This window comes from Schistocerca cancellata, chromosome 11, assembly GCF_023864275.1.
Source record: "Schistocerca cancellata isolate TAMUIC-IGC-003103 chromosome 11, iqSchCanc2.1, whole genome shotgun sequence".
In the NCBI taxonomy this organism is placed as follows: domain Eukaryota; kingdom Metazoa; phylum Arthropoda; class Insecta; order Orthoptera; family Acrididae; genus Schistocerca; species Schistocerca cancellata.
The window spans coordinates 110,591,782-110,610,460 of record NC_064636.1 but is presented as its reverse complement, the minus strand read 5'-3'; the positions used below and the strand labels follow the sequence as shown (position 1 = coordinate 110,610,460).

General features: G+C 40.0%; 1 protein-coding gene across 1 annotated transcript in view; it reads left to right on the top strand.

Annotated features, from left to right (window-relative positions):
• Positions 1-18,679, top strand: part of LOC126108748 (cation-dependent mannose-6-phosphate receptor-like) — a 143,395-nt gene that overhangs the window by 25,049 nt on the left and 99,667 nt on the right. Inside the window, exon 2 of the mRNA XM_049914092.1 lies at positions 17,644-17,752. Coding sequence (XP_049770049.1) covers positions 17,644-17,752 — 109 coding nt within the window. The remainder of the gene's footprint in view (positions 1-17,643; positions 17,753-18,679) is intronic.

Genomic DNA, 18,679 nt, shown 5'->3' with positions numbered 1-18,679 from the left:
GATGAGCGTGGAAGTAGTTGCAAGGGAGTAACTGATGAAAATAAATTACCTTTAACAAATGGGAATTTTATTCATAAAAGCCTTTTCAAAACAGATTTAAAATTTATAAGCAGAAAAGCACCTTCGAAATATCAAGTTACAATTTTATTTAGAGGCAGAAAGAACAATATTGACAGCATGAGCCGTCGGGCTGAGAAGCTTGCCGCTCCCTTTCAACACGGCCGTAGTCACGACCGCTCACAACAACCTCTGAAAGACTACACTGGTGCAAATCTGCAACACACCAGATTACTTTAAATTAAAAATTTTAACAACTCACACAAACACATTAACTATGCACCCCGTAAGAGGGATGGAAATGATACAAACACTCGCACTAAGAAATTGTTTGCCACCGAAAGTGCAATTTGTTTTTAAAAGGACTCTAATGGTGGAAGGGTGGCAACTTTATAAAAATAACTATTTAAATATAACCCATGAAATTCAGACTTACATAAAATGTACAACATGCTCCACATTACACATATGCCGCCTTGCAAGATGACAGGCAAGATAAGAACATATTTCAGGAATTCGGCCTTTACACCTGAATTCTATAAATTTGTTAACACCGAATCTGACAAACATGACAGAGGCAGCTATTAACATACGGCAGACCGACAGACAGACAGACAGACAGACAGACAAATGTGGACGAGAGACAAACAAGCAAGTTTGGGACGAGAGACTGATCAAGAAAACAAGTTGAATTTAACAAGTAACTGAAACAACATATCACGAATCACTTAACTTCTAATAACTGCGATTTCTGGCGAAGCCCTGGCGCAGCATGCCCAAAACGCTCTCCCGAACTGTCTGCTGCCAGCCGCTTCGACGTACGCAGGAAGGCGCGCCGATCTCCCGTCTCACGGCATCGCAGCTCGTCCTGGCCAGACCGATGTCGTGGGTTGACTCCCGTTGCTCTCGTGTCGGCCGTGAAGCCACTACCCCTCGCTATACGGCGCGGCCCACTGGACTCGCGTGGCGACCTCACATGCGCCGACACTCGAGACGGGCAAGTCATCTCGTGTCCCAGTGCGCGACCGACCGACCGATCGATCCAACTGCCAATGTCCATTGCCTGAACAACTCGAGCAGACTGGCGGCCTAACTCATACTAAAACTCCAGACGACAGACAGACACAGACTGCCTCACACTGACCCGGCTGACCAACTGACCACACTCGCCGAGACTCAGACTCTGCCTGGCCAACTGCTCCAGTGGTGAGCTGATAGCGCCCCTTAATGCACGTGAACAGGCAACCTTTCCCCTTTCCCACCAGAGGGAGACACCAAAGCTGCGATTGCCGTAGCGGCGCCACCGCCAGAAACGGAAGGCGACTGCTTTACACTATGCTCTGCGGCGCACTCTTCAAAACAGCAAATTTTACCACGGCTCACTTATAAAAACATAGGAGACCTTACTTTTGGGATCACCCTTGTATATTGAAAATGGGCAAAAATCATTGAGATTCTCAATTCCCAGGACGTGTGAACTACATATTATTACGTGATCAAGTTTGCGCACATGGCTTAGTGCGCAAGTCCTACTCGCAGTTAGTCAATTTTTCCAAAATATATGACCTTTTGCCTTTGAGTCGATTATACGAAATGGTGTTTTGTTCAATTTTGCTTTTCAAAACATTAAAATTTGTTCATGGTTTTTTTGCTCTGAGTACCACTTGGGTCATTATGACCCCAGTCTAAATCTCTCTTTGTTTCTTAAATGTAATGTTTATGAAAATAGAATGATGGCTGTTATATTGAACAGCTGTAATACCTCCATTGCATTGCGTGAAAATTACTTCGGGAGGGTGGTTAGGACCCAAATGGGACTCAGTGAAGTAAAAAGATCTTGCAATAGGAGGGTTAGTACACAACTTCAAACATTTACAAAAGTTTTTCTTGGTGACACTCACTACAAAATGATGATAGGAAAAAAAGTTTATTGCTTACAACATTTTTACTGTTCATACAGTTAGATTTAAGCATCAGGCATGATGTTTTAATTTATAACTTTTTCACTGCTAACAGGCAGTATCACAGTATATCATTGAATTTCCTGTGGAATTATGTCATTGTACGGGATGAAGCTCAGGAGACATTGTATCATAAATGTTGAGATGCATGAAAAACTAACTTTTGTTTAAATCAGAGCACAAATCTGCAAGACTATACTCACTGGTGTTAGATAATGAGAGCCCTTGGCAACATCCAAAAACCTTTCTACATGGTTTCAAACTTTTTCGAAATGTTTTCTCGCTTACGTGCTTAATGTCCGATCATTAAGTAAATGCTGAGCTGTCAACAGGTTCACACAAAAGAAGAAGCAAACGAAGATTACTATATAAAAGGTGTAAAACAAAGCATAGGACTATAGGTAGAGACATGCTGAAAGAAATGCATTTGGCTGTCAAGCGTGTAATGCATAAACCCTTCAATAACTACCATAGCAGAATATTGTCAAATTATCTTTTACAAAACCCAAAGAAATTCCGGTCATATGTCGAGGCTGTCAGTGGCGCCAGAGTTAGTGTCCGGTCCCTAGCGAACGAGATGAGAATTAAAATTCAGGGTAACAAAGCAAAAGCTAAAAAGCTCAATTCTGTTTTCAATGTTCCTTTACAAAGGAAAACCTGGGAGAACTGCCTAAATTTAATCCTTATACCACTGTAAAGATGAGTGAAATAAGTGTTAGTGTTACTCGTGTTGAGAAACGGCCGAAATCATACAAAGCTCCATGGCTGATGGAATCCCAATCAGATTCTATACTGAATTTGCAGCTGAGTTAGCCCTTCTTCTAACTATTATCTATTATAGATCCCTTGAACAGAAAAAAAACCTGTGCACTAGTTGGAAGAAAGCACAGGTAACACCTGTTTACAAGAAGGGTAGAAGTATTGATCCATAAAACTGCCATCCAATCCTAGACACCCATTTGTTGTAGAATTTTAGAACATATTCTGAGCTCAAACATAATGAGGTACCTCGAACAGAATGACTTCCTCGATGCCAACCAGCACGGATTTCGAAAACGTCAATTGTGTGAAAGGCGGTTAGCACTTCTCTCGCACGACATACTGAAAGCTTTTGATCGAGGCAGTAAGGTAGATGCAGTATTTCTCAATTTCCCAAAAGCATTTGACTCAGTATCACACCTATTCTTAGTATCAAAAATGCTATCGTATGTGGTATCGAGTGAAATTTGTGACTGGATTGAGGATTTTTTGGTAGAGAGGATGCTGCATGTCATCTCGGACAGAGTGTCATCATCATTTCGGTTGTGCTCCAGCAAAGTGTTTTGGGACCCTTGCTATTCATTAATGACTCTGTGGACAATATTAATAGTAACTCAGACTGTTTGCAGATGATGCAGCTATCTATAACAAAGCATTGTCTGAAAGAAGTTGCATAAATATTCAGTCAGATCTGTTAAGATTTCAGTGTGGTGCAGAGATTGACAACTTCCTCTAAATGTTAAGAAATGCAAAATTTTGCTCTTCATGAAAGAATATAGTATACTACGACTATAATTTCAATGAGTCAAATGGGATCAGCCAGCTCATACAAATATCTGGGTGTAACACTCGGTAGGGATATGAAATGGAATGATCACATAGGTTCAGTCACTGGTAAAGCAGGTGGTAGACTTCAGTTTGCCGACCACTGTGGCCGTGCGGTTCTAGGCGCTTCAGTTCGGAACCGCGCTGCTGCTACGATCGGAGGTTCGAATCCTGCCTCGGGCATGGATGTGTGTGATGTACTTAGGTTAGTTAGGTTTAATTAGTTCTAAGTTCTAGGTGACTGATGACCTCAGTTGTTAAGTCCTATAGTGCTTAGAGCCATTTGAACCATTTTTAGACTTTATTGGTAAAATACTGGAGAAGTGCAATCAGCCTACAAAGAAGATTGCTTACAAATCAGTGGTGTGACTTTGTTTGAGCCATTGGAGTGTGTCACAGAGATGCTGAAGGAACTGGACTGGAAGACTCTTAAAGATAAACGTAAACTATCCTGAGAAAGTTGTGTAACAAAATTACAAAAATTGGCTTCAAATGATGACTAGAGGAATATACTACAATCCACTACATAACTGTAATAACTGGTACAATAGGTCGTACTCACTGCTATTCACTTCATGGTTGTTTGCAGAGTATAGATGTTGATTTAGAAGTGTGCACATGCCACCCTCCCCCCCCTCCGGACACACACACACACACACACACACACACACACACACACACACACACACACACACACACACACCCCTACCTTTTCCTGTGCAACGTGCCAACTAGACACACAGTGCTGAGAGTGCATTTCAGGATGTGATGGAGATTGTTGTGGGTCTGACCATATGTATAAACAAATCCGCGGTACTGCCATGGGTACTCCATTTGGGTATTGGTCCTTGCAAGACTGGTTATAAGTGGAATTCTGCACAGAAGGTCAGTAAGCAATTCTTATATAAGCAACATAAACAGTGTTATCAGGAAACAGTGCGACAAATTCGGCACAATATTCGTTGACCCCAACAAATTTTTAAGTGACAAATGCTTGGGAAAGGATGGCGTGCATTTGAACAGACTAGGCTCAACGAATTTCAGTAAAATGGTTACAGACATCTGTAAAATCATTAAGAACAAGGGAAACTGATACCACATGGAGGGGGTGAAAATTCAAAAGTGAAAATTGAAAATAAAAAATATCTTACACAAAGAAATTCCAATATAAATATAAGTACTAAAGATAGTAAGTTTCAGAACTTGTGTTTAACTCCAAACCTGACGGTATGTCATCAAAATGTACAATCGTTATCCAACAAAGTAAATGAATTTCAAATTTTGTTAGAAAACACCTCTGTATTATGTTTCACTGAGCATTGGCTTGACAAAGAGAAACTTCATATGCTATGCATTCCAAATTTTTTATTGGGTGGATATTTTTGTCAGAAATTGTGTAAACATGGTGGTAGTTGCATTTATGTTAAAAATAGCATAAATTTTAAATGTATGCCGTATGTAGAAAAATTATCCATAGAGAAAGATATTGAGGTAGATGGAATTGAAATCACGGACGAAAAAATTGCTATAATTTGTCTATACAGGGCGCCAACTGGCAATATTAACATCATGTTAAAGAACCTTGAAAATATCTTACACAAGACTACACAAAAAAATAGAAAACTAATTATATGTGGGGAGTTCAACACTGACTTTGCAAGTGAGTCCAATTAAAAAACTGCTTTACTGAACCTCTTAGCAACTTTCAATTTAAAGGCTACTATAGAAACGCCAACACACATCACAAAAGCCTCAGCCACAATACTTGATCAAATATTTACAAATGTGCCCTTGAAACATACAACATAAACCCACTATACAGGCTTTGGGGACCACACAGCCCAAGAAATTAGTATAAAATTAGGAAAACTGTTTAGTTCAACTGTCTGTCTAACTACTACATCTAGGAAGTATAATGACCAGAATATACAACATTTCCTTAACTATCTGTGTAAAGAAACTTGGGAAGACATCTATGAATGTAGAAGTACAAATGATAAGTTCAACAAATTCCTAAATAGTTTTAGCTATTATTTTGAACTTTGCTTTCCACTCCATAAAAAGACAGTCACAAAAATTGATCTGAAAATAAAATGGGTCACAACAGGGATACAAATATCTGTGAAGAAAAAGAGGTTACTTCATGAAATATCTAGACAGCACACCACAGCCCCAGAATTTGATTCCTATTTTAAGAATTACAAAAAGATTTTAACTAAATCATAAAAGAAGCAAAACGAATGGCAAATAGTTCCTTCATAGCAAATGCACAAAATAAAATGAAAGCCATATGGGGCATTGTAAGGCATGAAACAGGAGTAAAACGGAGAGAATACCATAATATCAAACTGAACGAAAACACTTCTGTAATATCTGATCCCCAGCAGATCGCAAATAATTTTAACTCATATTTCTCTGAGGCAGCTGAGATACTGGTGAAGCAAAACTTTCAATATGCTGTCACTGCAAATCAGATTAAAACTATCCCTAGTAACAAGTCTCTCTTCCTATACCCAACAGATGAACAGGAAATGCTAAAAACAATAGGGGAGCTAAAATCAAAATTTTCCTCTGGCACTGACTATATACCAGACCATATCACAAAAAAATGTGCACCCTTAGTAGTTAGGCCCATGGTAGACATATGCAATAGTTCACTTTCGCAGGGAATCTTCCAAGAAAGGTTAAAAATAGCTAAAGTGAAGCCATTGTACAAAAAGGGTTAAAAAAAAAGGATATAACAAATAATAGGCCAGTCTCTCTACTATCTGTTTTTTTCTAACATAATTGAAAAAATCTTTTATAAAAGACTCGTAGATTTCATTGGAAAAAATAAACTTTTCTCAGCTACACAGCATGGTTTCCAAAAATGTAAATCCACTGAGACAGCTATTATCAATTTCTTAAATGAAGCTTTAAATGCATTAGATAAAAAAGAACACATAGCAGCAATATTCCTAGATCTTTCAAAAGCATTTGGCATCATTAACCATGGTTTGTTGCTTAGAAAGCTAGAAAACGTTGGTGTCAGAGGCCCAGCCTATGAGTGGTTAAAGTCATATCTACAAAACAGACACCAAATAGTTGAAGTCTTGTACAAAGAAGGAAAAAATTTAACTTCCTATCAATCAGAAAAACAGTGTGTTAAATAAGGTGTGCCGTAGAGTTCCGTATTGGGACCAGTCTTGTTCTTGCTGTTTGTAAATGACCTGGAACCATCCAACCCTAACTATAAGTACATTAAATATGCCGATGATACACATATACTTATCAAAGGAAAGACCCCAGAAGAGCTCCAAAATGAAATAAAAAAGAGCACTTCACATGTATCAGAATGGTTTGCAATGAATAACTTAATAATAAACACACGTAAAACGAACACTATGCATCTACACACAGTGCAGAATAAACAGCCTTTAACTGCAACCATAGAACTGTTAGGCAAAAGACTTGAAATTGTAAATAGCACCAAATTTTTGGGAGTTTGGATCCAAGCTGACCTAAGATGACAGAAACACACACAACACCTATGTAGTAAATTAAATACCATTTGTTTTAGTATAAAAATTCTTGATGGATGCACATCAATTCAAGCCATAAAAAATGTGTACTATGCCCAAGCAGAACCACTTCTCAAATATGGTTTAACTTGCTGGGGAAATTCACCACCCAGCAAAAGCTGTTTTATTGCACAAAAAAGAATTATAAGATCCATGGAAGGCTCAGCACCTCGATCTTCATGCAAATCCTCATTTAAAAAGCTTCATATTCTTCCATTACCATGCCTATATATCATAGAAACAATAATGTTTATAAGGAAAATCGTAGATGAAAATAGCAAGATTGCTCCAAAAAACCAAAATGTCCATTCATACTACACAAGGAATAATCAAGATTTACATATGCAGTTTTCACATACAACGCTAAAACAAAAAGGACCCTTGCAAGCAGGAAAAAAACTGTATAATAAACTACCTAAAAAAATTAAGGCAATAACTGGCATGCATAAATTCAAAACTGCAGTGAATGACTGCTTGCTACAGAATTGCTACTATAGTGTTGAATTTATATCTAGCTACAATGTAAATACATGAAGAATTTAAATAGTTTATACAATTAAGGCCAAAATAAGAAATGTGTACATGTAGATTTATGTGTGTATTATATGTGGTCTATTACATATATGAGTGTGTCTGTATTATCAAGGCCGAAAGTATGAAATGTGTGCATGTAAAACTTTTGTGTATTTGTGAAATGTTATTCCCATATTTTAGAGTTATACTGTTATATACTGAAAACCATACAACAGTATTTCTGTTAAACTTCATTGCAAATTATTTGACTTGTTCTGTATCATTTTGTACCCCTGTACAGGTATGATTCACGGCACCAATAAATATACAATACAATACAGTACAATACAAGAATTTGCATATTTCTTTAACTAAGAATAAAAGGGCAATCTGTGGTTGTATCATTTTTAGATTTAGAGAAAGCTTTTGACAGGGTTGACTGGAACACACCTTTTGAAATTCTGAAGGTATCAGGGATAAAATACAGGGGGCAAAATACTATCTACAGCTTGATCAGAAACCAGACTGTTGTTATAGGAGTTGAAGGACGTGGAAGGGAAGCAGTCATTGATAAGGGAGTGAGAGGGTGTCATAAAGTATCCCTGATGTTATTCAGCCTGTATGTTTGGCAAGCAGCAAGGGAAACCGGGAAGAGATCTGGAAAATGAATTAAAGTTCAGAGACAATAAATAATATCTTGAAGGTTTGCTGATGACATTGTAGTTCTTTCAAAGATGGTAAAGGATTTGTAAGATCAGGTGTATGGAATGGATTGTAACTTGTGAAGAGGTTATTAGATAAATATCAATAAAAGTAAAACAAGGATAATTGAGTGTAGAGACATGTGATGCTTTACGAAATAGATTAGGAACTGAGATGTTAACAGTAGTTGATGAGTTGAATCTTTGGTCAGCAGGACAACTGATGATGGCCAAAGTAGAGCTAGGGTATAAAATGCAGAGTGGCAGAAGCAAGAAAAGCTGAAAAAAAGATATATTAGGTTGGTGCACAAGTTTCACAGCATTTTTGGTTTGCTTGTTGGTGTTCTGGTTGCTACGTGCTTATTTATCCATTGTTATTTTTTATTTGTAGTTCACTTGTGTCATTTGAGTTCACATATTGTTATTTTGAGATAGTGAGTGCAGCTGTAGATGCTAGAAAATGGAGTGACAAGTGGAGAAATTGAATTATTTATGACATATTCGTCTGAGTTCTGCAGAAGTGTGCTGGAGCCTGAGCAGCCAGAAATATTTGTGCAATGTGTGCAGATAATGTCATTTGACAGGGCATGACAAGAATTCAGTATCCATTGCATCCAAATGAGGCCACCAATACTCTCTTATCGTCGTACAGTATCAATCTCCATTGACTATCACAGCTTGCTGTGTCTCGTGTTCGAAAAAGTAAGGGCCAGCGGCACTGTCTGACCAAAAGTCATACCAAACTGTTGATCGTTGCAGAAGCATTTCCCTTTCTTGGATCGTGCAAGGATTTTCTGGCAGTTCTGCTTATTCACAAAACCATTTAAGTGCAAGTGTGCGTCATCACTAAAGACAATTTTGTTTACAAAGCTGTCATCCACTCAGAACCCAGTCAACAAACTGTCGTCTCTTGTGGTGATCCGTCGCTTTTGGCTGCTGCATCGACTGAATTTTATAGGAGTGGTAATGGAGATCTTAGTGGAGAATAGTTTAAGCGCAATAGTTCGAAACAGAGAGAAATTCATTTCGTGGGGCCAACAGCCACACTGTCACAGACTACCACAATGTTCTCCTCACTTCGACCAGAACGACAATGCCGAGGACTTTTGTGGTTTATTGTTGAACCCGTCTCAAAGAACTTTTTTGCAAGTCTGCAAACTGTTGATTCATATGGTACCTAATTACGCGCTAGAGTCGTGCAAAGTCATCTGAAAGTTGCTGTATAACTTTCTCCTATACGATAAAACATTTCCACGGTTAGCACACGTTGCGCACACATGAACTGCTTTGTGGTGAGAGACGAAATGCGAGAAATTCAAACTGAGGCAACAATTGGAATGTTCCTGGAAATAGAAACAAATCAAAACAATGTCACCAACTTATAAACAAAAATTTACCAGCCGTTCTAAAACCGAGGCTCTTTTTGAACCACCTGAGATCCTTGTGTAGTATTTGTCTGGAATGTAGCCTTCTGTGACAGTGAAATGTGAACAATAAGCATTTCAGGCAAGAAGAGAATAGAAGCTTTTGAAATGTTGTGCTACAGAAGAATGCTGAAGATCAGATAGGTAGGTTGAGCAGCTAAGGGGTAGGTAGCAAACTGAATTCAGTAAAAATAAAGAATATTGAAACTGAGTGAGGAAAGAAATGATTGTTTGTGTATGTTCTGCTTAGACTACAGATACATATACAGGGTGTTACAAAAAGGTACGGCCAAACTTTCATGAAACATTCATCACACACAAAAAAAAGAAAATATGTTATGTGGACATGTGTCCGAAAACGCTTACTTTCCGTGTTAGAGCTCAGTTTATTACTTCTCTTCAAATTACATTAATCATGGAATGGAAACACACAGCAACAGAACGTACCAGCGTGACTTCAAACACTTTGTTACAGGAAATGTTCAAAATGTCCTCCGTTAGCTAGGACACATGCATCCACCCTCCATCGCACGGAATCCCTGATGTGCTGATGCAGCCCTGGAGAATGGCGTATTGTATCACAGCCGTCCACAATACGAGCACGAAGAGTCTCTACATTTGGTACCGGGGTTGCGTAGACGAGAGCTCTCAAATGCCCCCATAAATGAAAGTCAAGAGGGTTGAGGTCAGGAGAGCGTGGAGGCCACGGAATTTTTCCACCTCTATCAATCCGTTGGTCACCGAATCTGTTGTTGAGAAGCGTACGAACACTTCGACTGAAATGTGCAGGAGCTCCATCGTGCATGAACCACATGTTGTGTCGTACTTGTAAAGGCACACGTTCTAGCAGCACAGGTAGAGTATCCCGTATGAAATCGTGATAACGTGCTCCATTGAGCGTAGGTGGAAGAACGTGGGGCCCAATCAAGACATCACCAACAATGCCTGCCCAAACGTTCGCAGAAAATCTGTGTTGATGACGTGATTGCACAATTGCGTGCGGATTCTCATCAGCCCACACATGTTGATTGTGAAAATTAGAATTTGATCAAGTTGGAATGGAGCCTCATCGGTAAAGAGAACATTTTCACTGAAATGAGGATTGACACATTGTTGGACGAACCATTCGCAGAAGTGTACCCGTGGAGGCCAATCAGCTGCTGATAGTGCCTGCACATGCTGTACACGGTACGGAAACAACTGGTTCTCCCGTAGCACTCTCCATACAGTGACGTGGTCAACGTTACCTTGTACAGCAGCAACTTCTCTGATGCTGACATTAGGGTTATCGTCAACTGCATGAAGAATTGCCTCGTCCATTGCTGGTGTCCTCGTTATTCTTGGTCTTCCCCAGTCGTGAGTCGTAGGCTGGCATGTTCCGTGCTCCCTAAGACGCCGATCAATTGCTTCGAACGTCTTCCTGTTGGGACACCTTCTTTCTGGAAATCTGTCTCAATACAAACGTACCGTGCCACGGCTATTGCCCCGTGCTAATCCGTACATCAAATGGGCATCTGCCAACTCCGCATTTGTAAACATTGCACTGACTGCAAAACCACGTTCGTGATGAACACTAACCTGTTGATGCTACGTACTGATGTGCTTGATGCTAGTACTGTAGAGCAATGAGTCGCATGTCAACACAAGCACCGAAGTCAACATTACCTTCCTTCAATTGGGCCAACTGGCGGTGAATCGAGGAAGTACAGTACATACTGACGAAACTAAAATGAACTCTAACATGGAAGTTAAGCATTTGCAGACACATGTCCACATAACATCTTTTCTTTATTTGTGTGTGAGGAATGTTTCCTGAAAGTTTGGCCATATCTTTTTGTAACACCCTGTAGAACAATTACACACCTAGTGCTGCCATATAGAGACCTGAAATCAGTGCCTCAGTCATGTGATATAACCCCTGTCATTACACTTTACAGAAGAATGTTGAAAATTAGGTAGACTGATAAGGTAAGGAATGAGGGGGCTCTTCATAGAATCAGTGAAGAAAAGAACGCATGAAAAATACTAAGAAGAGGGGCAGGATTATAGGACATGTTTTAAGACATCACAGAATAACATCCACAGTACTAGAGGGAACCGTAGAGAGGAAAAACTGAAGAGGAAGGCAGAGATTGGATACACCGAGGAAATGATTGAGGAAGTAGGTTGCAAGCATTACTCTGAGATCAAAAGCATGTCGCAGGAGAGGAATTTGTGGTGGGTCACATCAACACAGCCAGCATACTGATGACTCAAAAAAACAATTAGAGACTGGTTTTCTCAAAAGTGTCCCCTAGCTGAATGGTCAGTGTACATCTACATCTACATCTACATCTACATTTATACTCTGCAAGCCACCCAACGGTGTGTGGCGGAGGGCACTTTATGTGCCACTGTCATTACCTCCCTTTTCTGTTCCAGTCACGTATGGTTCGCGGGAAGAACGACTGTCTGAAAGCCTCCGTGTGCGCTCAAATCTCTCTAATTTTACATTTGTGATCTCCTCTGGAGGTACAAGTAGGGGGAAGCAATATATTCGATACCTCATGCAGAAACGCACCCTCTCGAAAACCTGGCGAGCAAGCTACACCGCGATGCAGAGCGCCTCTCTTGCAGAGTCTGCCACTTGAGTTTGTTAAACATCTCCGTAACGCTATCACGCTTACCAAATAACCCTGTGACAAAACGCGCCGCTCTTCTTTGGATCTTCTCTATCTCCTCCGTCAACCCGATCTGGTACAGATCCCACACTGATGAGCAATACTCAAGTATAGGTCGAACCAGTGTTTTGTAAACCACCACCTTTGTTGATGGACTACATTTTCTAAGGACTCTCCCAATGAATCTCAACCTGGCACCCGCCTTACCAACAATTAATTTTATACGATCATTCCACTTCAAATCGTTCCGAGCGTATACTCCCAGATATTTTACAGAAGTAACTGCTACCAGTGTTTGTTCTGCTATCATATAATCATACAATAAAGGATCCTTCTTTCTATGTATTCGCAATATATTACATTTGTCTATATTAAGGGTCAGTTGCCACTCCCCGCACCAAGTGCCTGTCCGCTGCAGATCTTCCTGCATTTCGCTACAATTTTCTAATGCTGTAACTTCTCTGTATACTACAGCATCATCCGCGAAAAGCCGCACGGAACTTCCGACACTATCTACTAGATCATTTATATATATTGTGAAAAGCAATGGTCCCACAACACTCCCCTGTGGCACGCCGGAGGTTACTTTAACGTCTGTAGACGTCTCTCCATTGATAACAACATGCAGTGTTCTGTTTGCTAAAAACTCTTCAATCCAGCCACACACCTGGTCTGATATTCCGTAGGCTCTTACTTTGTTTATCAGGCGACAGTGTGGAACTGTATCGAACGCCTTCCGGAAGTCAGAGAAAATAGCATCTACCTGGGAGCCTGTATCTAATATTTTCTGGGTCTCACGAACAAACAAAGCGAGTTGGGTCTCACGCGATCGCTGTTTCCGGAATCCGTGTTGATCCCTACAGAGTAGGTTCTGGGTTTCCAGAAATGACATGATACGCGAGCAAAAAACATGTTCTGAAATTCTACAACAGATCAACGTCAGAGATATAGGTCTATAGTTTTGCGCATTTGCTTGACGACCCTTCTTCAAGACTGGGACTACCTGTGCTCTCTTCCAATCGTTTGGAACCTTCCGATCCTCTAGAGACTTGTGGTACACGGCTGTTAGTAGGGGGGCAAGTTCTTTCGCGTACTCTGTGTAGAATCGAATTGGTATGCCATATAGAGAAACCAGGTTCAATTCTCAGTACTCCCAGGGATTTTTTTAGTTGGAGGGTTGGTATAGGGTGCACTGAGAAACGTGACGCCATCTGAGGAGCTACACGATTGAGGAGTTGCTGCTCTGGTCACGGAAACAGACAGTGGCCCGGAGACTGGTGCGCTGACACACACGCTTCCATACCACATCCACTTTACACCACAAAGCGTAAGGTGACATGGCAGCTGGTCGATATCCGAAGAGCTTGTTTCTTTCACAATAATGGTTGCGGTACGCTCTTTGAAGTTCTGAAAGTACCAGGCAAAAATAAGGGGAACGGAACATGGATGTCTCTATAGGCCCCCTGTCTCAGCAGCTGTTGTGGCATGAAGGATAATTTGGAAAATATTTAGAGTAGATTTCCCCACCATGTTATAGTTCTGGGTGGAGATTATAATTTGCGGGTGGAGATTTTAATTTGCCGGATATAGACTGGGAGACTCAAACATTCGTAACGGGTGGCAGGGACAAAGAATCCAGTGAAATTTTTTAAAGTGCTTTACCTGAAAACTACCTTGAGCAGTTAAACAGAGTACCAATTCGTGGCGATAATATATTAGACTTTCTGGTGACAAACAGACCCGAATTATTTGAAACAGTTAATGCAGAACAGGGAATTGGCGATCATAAAGCGGTTACTGCTTCGATGATTTCAGCCATAAATAGAAATATTAAAAAAGGTAGGAAGATTTTTCTGTTTAGCAAAAGTGACAAAAAGCAGATTTCAGAGTACCTGATGGATCAACACAAAAGTTTAGTCTCAAGTACAGATAGTGTAGAGGATCAGTGGACAAAGTTCAAAACCATCGTACAATGTGCGTTAGAGGGGTATGTGCCAAGTAAGATCGTAAGAGATGGAAAAGAGCCACCGTGGCACAACAACCGAGTTAGAAAACTGCTGCAGATGCAAAGGGAACTTCACAGCAAACATAAACACAGCCAACGCCTTGCAGACAAACAAAAATTACGCGAAGTGAAATGTAATGTGAGGAGGGCAATGCGAGAGGCATTCAACGAATTCGAAAGTAAAGTTCTATGTACTGACTTGGCAGAAAATCCTAAGAAATTTTAGTCTTATGTCAAAGCAGTAGGTGGATCAAAACAAAATGTCCAGACACTCTGTGACCAAAATAGTACTGAAACAGAGGATGACAGACTACAGGCCGAAATACTAAATGTCTTTTTCCAAAGCTGTTTCACAGAGGAAGACTGCACTGTAGTTCCTTCTCTAGATTGTCGCACAGATGACAAAATGGTAGATATCAAAATAGACGACAGAGGGATAGAGAAACAATTAAAATGGCTCAAAAGAGGAAAGGCTGCTGGACCTGATGGGATACCAGTACAATTTTACACAGAGTACACGAAGGAACTTGCCCCCATTCTTGCAGCGGTGTACCATAGGTCTCTAGAAGAGCATAGCGTTCCAAAGGATTGGAAAAGGGCACAGGTCATACCCGTTCTCAATAAGGGACGTCTGACAGATGTGCAGAACTATAGACCTATATCTCTAACATCGATCAGTTGTAGAATTTTGGAGCACGTATTATGTTCGAGTATAATGACTTTTCTGGAGACTAGAAATCTACTCTGTAGGAATCATCACGGGTTTCGAAAAAGATGATCGTGTGAAACCCAGCTCGCGCTATTCGTCCACGAGTCTCAGAGGGCGTAGACAAGGGTTCCCAGGTAGATGCCGTGTTTCTTGACTTCCACAAGGCGTTCGATACAGTTGCCCACAGTCGTTTAATGAACAAAGTAAGAGCATATGGACTATCAGACCAATTGTGTGATTAGATTGAAGAGTTCCCAGATAACAGAACGCGGCATGTCATTCTCAATGGATAGAAGTCTTCCGAAGTAAGAGTGATTTCAGGTGTGCCGCAGGGGAGTGTCAGAGGACCGTTGCCATTCCCAGTATACATAAATGACCTGGTGGATGACATCGGAAGTTCACTGAGGCTTTTTCCAGATGATGCTGTGGTGTACCGAGAGGTTGTAACAATGGAAAATTGTACTGAAATGCAGGAGGATCTGCAGCGAACTGACGCATGGTGCAGGGAATGGCAATTGAATCTCAATGTAGACAAGTGAAATGTGCTGCGAATACATAGAAAGAAAGATCCCTTATCAATTAGCTGCAATATAGCAGGTCAGCAACTGGAAGCAGTTAATTCCATAAATTATCTGGGAGTACGCATTAGGAGTGATTTAAAATGGAATGATCACATAAAGTTGATCGTCAGTAAAGCAGATGCCAGACTGAGATTCATTGGAAGAATCCTAAGGAAATGCAATCCGAAAACAAAGGAAGTAGGTTACAGTACGCTTGTTCGCCCACTGCTTGAATACTGCTCGGCAGTGTGGGATCCGTACCAGATAGGGTTGATAGAAGAGATAGAGAAGATCCAACGGAGAGCAGTGTGCTTCGTTACAGTATCATTTAGTAATCGCGAAAGTGTTATGGAGATGATAGATAAACTCCAGTGGAAGACTCTGCAAGAGAGACGCTCAGTAGCTCGGTACGGGCTTTTGTTGAAGTTTTGAAAACATACCTTCACCGAGGAGTCGAGCAGTATATTGCTCCCTCCTACGTATATCTCGCGAAGAGACCATGAGAATAAAATCACAGAGATTAGAGCCCACACAGAGGCATACCGACAATCCTTCTTTTCACGAACAATACGAGACTGGAATAGAAGGGAGAACCGATAGAGGTACTCAAGGTACCCTCCGCCACACACCGTCAGGTGGCTTGCGGAGTATGGATGTAGATGTAGATGTAGATGTAGATTATTGGCAACTTGTACCGAGACTGGATGGCAGTTAGAAGAGTTGAAGGACATGAAAGAGAGGGAGTCATTGAAAAGGCAGTGAGTCAGGGGTGTTATCTGTCCTCGACGATGTTCAGTTTGTACACTGAAAGAGTAGCAAACGAAACCAAGCAAAAATTTGAAAAGGTAATTAAAATTCAGGGAGAAGAAATAAAAGATTTGTGGTTTGCAGATGACACTGTAATTTCGCAAGTGGTGGCAATGGACTTACAAAATAAGTTGAAATGAATATGTAATACCTTGTAGAAAAATTATAGGATACAGATCAACAAAACTAAAACAAGGGTAATAGAATCTTACTGAAATAAATGATGTGATGCTGAGGAAATTAGGTTAGGAAACTAGAGACTAAAAGTAGTAGATGAGTTTTGCTATTTGAGCAGCAAAGTAACTGATGATGGCCAAAATAGAGAGGATGAATAATGTGGACTGGCTGTAACAAGAAATTCATCTCCGAAAGAAGAATAAATAAATAAAATAAATTTAAGTACATTAAATGACAGTTACAAAGATAGGAATTTTTTTCTGAAGATATTTGTGAGGAGTGTAGCCTAACATGGAAGAGAAATGTAGAAAATAAACAGTTCAGATAAGAAAAGAACAGAGGCCTTCAAAATATGGTGTTGCAGAAGAATGCTGAAGATTAGAGGGGTAGATCGAAAAACTAATGAGGAGATACTGAATCGAATTGCAGAAAAACAAAATTCATCCCACAGCTTACCTAAAAGAAGGGACTGGTCGATAGGACACACCTTGAAGCATCAAGTAATCATCAGTTTGTTAATAGTGGGAAGTTTGGGGCACTGAAAATCATAGAGGAAGGCTGAAAGATGAAGCAGATTCAGAAGGATGTAGGCTACAGGAGTTATCCAGAGATGAAGAGGCTTGCAGAGGACAGGATAGCCTGGCAAGCTGCATCAAACCAGTCTCTCGACTTAAGACCACAATAACATCATCCCTAGAAATTTTTATGAACATCATGAAAGCATCCTATAGGTGTAGGCCACCTGATATTCCAGACTAAGGACAGAAAACTGGGAAAGTGGACAGGCTAAGGTCAGCTGAGGTAATAGCAAAAAGTTATCATCCCTTCCTTTTCATGTAATTTCTTATTTTCCATGCAAACACATTTCTTTGCCAGCTTAATGTTGAATGCTGTCATGAAAAGAGATGCTCTATACATGTTTCAGGTTCATGGTGGCAGTGGAGACGAATGTGACACTCTTTTTCCACCCCTGCTCTGACCTGAAACTTGGCCCAGACTATGGGGCTGGCAACGATTGTTTCTGTGGCACTTCAGTAAGTTCTGACACTTTTTTTGTGGGTCACACAATATTATTATTATTATTATTATTATTATTATTATTAGTAGTAGTATTCTTTGTAGTAGTAGTAGTAGTAGTGGTAGTAGTAGTAGTAGTAGTAGTAGCAGCAAATTCATCTAATAAATGGAGAACATTAAGCAAATAACTCGGTCAACTTTTCTTTGCGTTCGTATTGTTGTGGGTCGTTCCATATCGACAGAACCTTGGCATGCAACCCACCGCCTGGATGAAATTTGGTACACACGATTTGTTTACATATACGGTGACCGGTTTAAAATTTCAGGGTTGTAGCTTAAGCCATTCCAGAGCTAGAGCTAAAAAAATTCATCCATGGCTGTCACAGATTAAGTGATTTTAAATTTATTTAATTTATCCTAAAATTTAAGTTGGAAGGATTTGAAATTTCCCATACATCTGTAAAATTTTCTGCAAAATTCAAATATTGTATCAGATTTGTTGTAATCATATTATGAAGGGTCTTTTGAGCCTTAAAAATAGAGATATTTCTTTTAAATGTTCACAACTTACATTACAAATTATTGGGTACAGACGGTAGTTACAGTGCCTCAGTATTATGGCTAGTAACATTGGAAATAGAAGGAAATTTCCTTTGAAACAGACTTTAATAAAACTTTGGGGAAATGACAACTACGTCTGTGGCAGAACTAAATGTGAGACATTAAAAAAATAACACTTCATCACCGAAAACATTCCTAATTTCCCTCCCAGACCAGGTGTCACCACTGGCAATGTGTCTTTCAGAATGGATGCCATGAGAAGTTGTAGCTAATTTGATTAGTGCACAATCTGAACATTACATTTTAATTACACTGGTAAATTACAGCAGAATATTTATAAATCAGCATAATTAATTTACTTTAGTTCGTTTCACAGGAGAAAT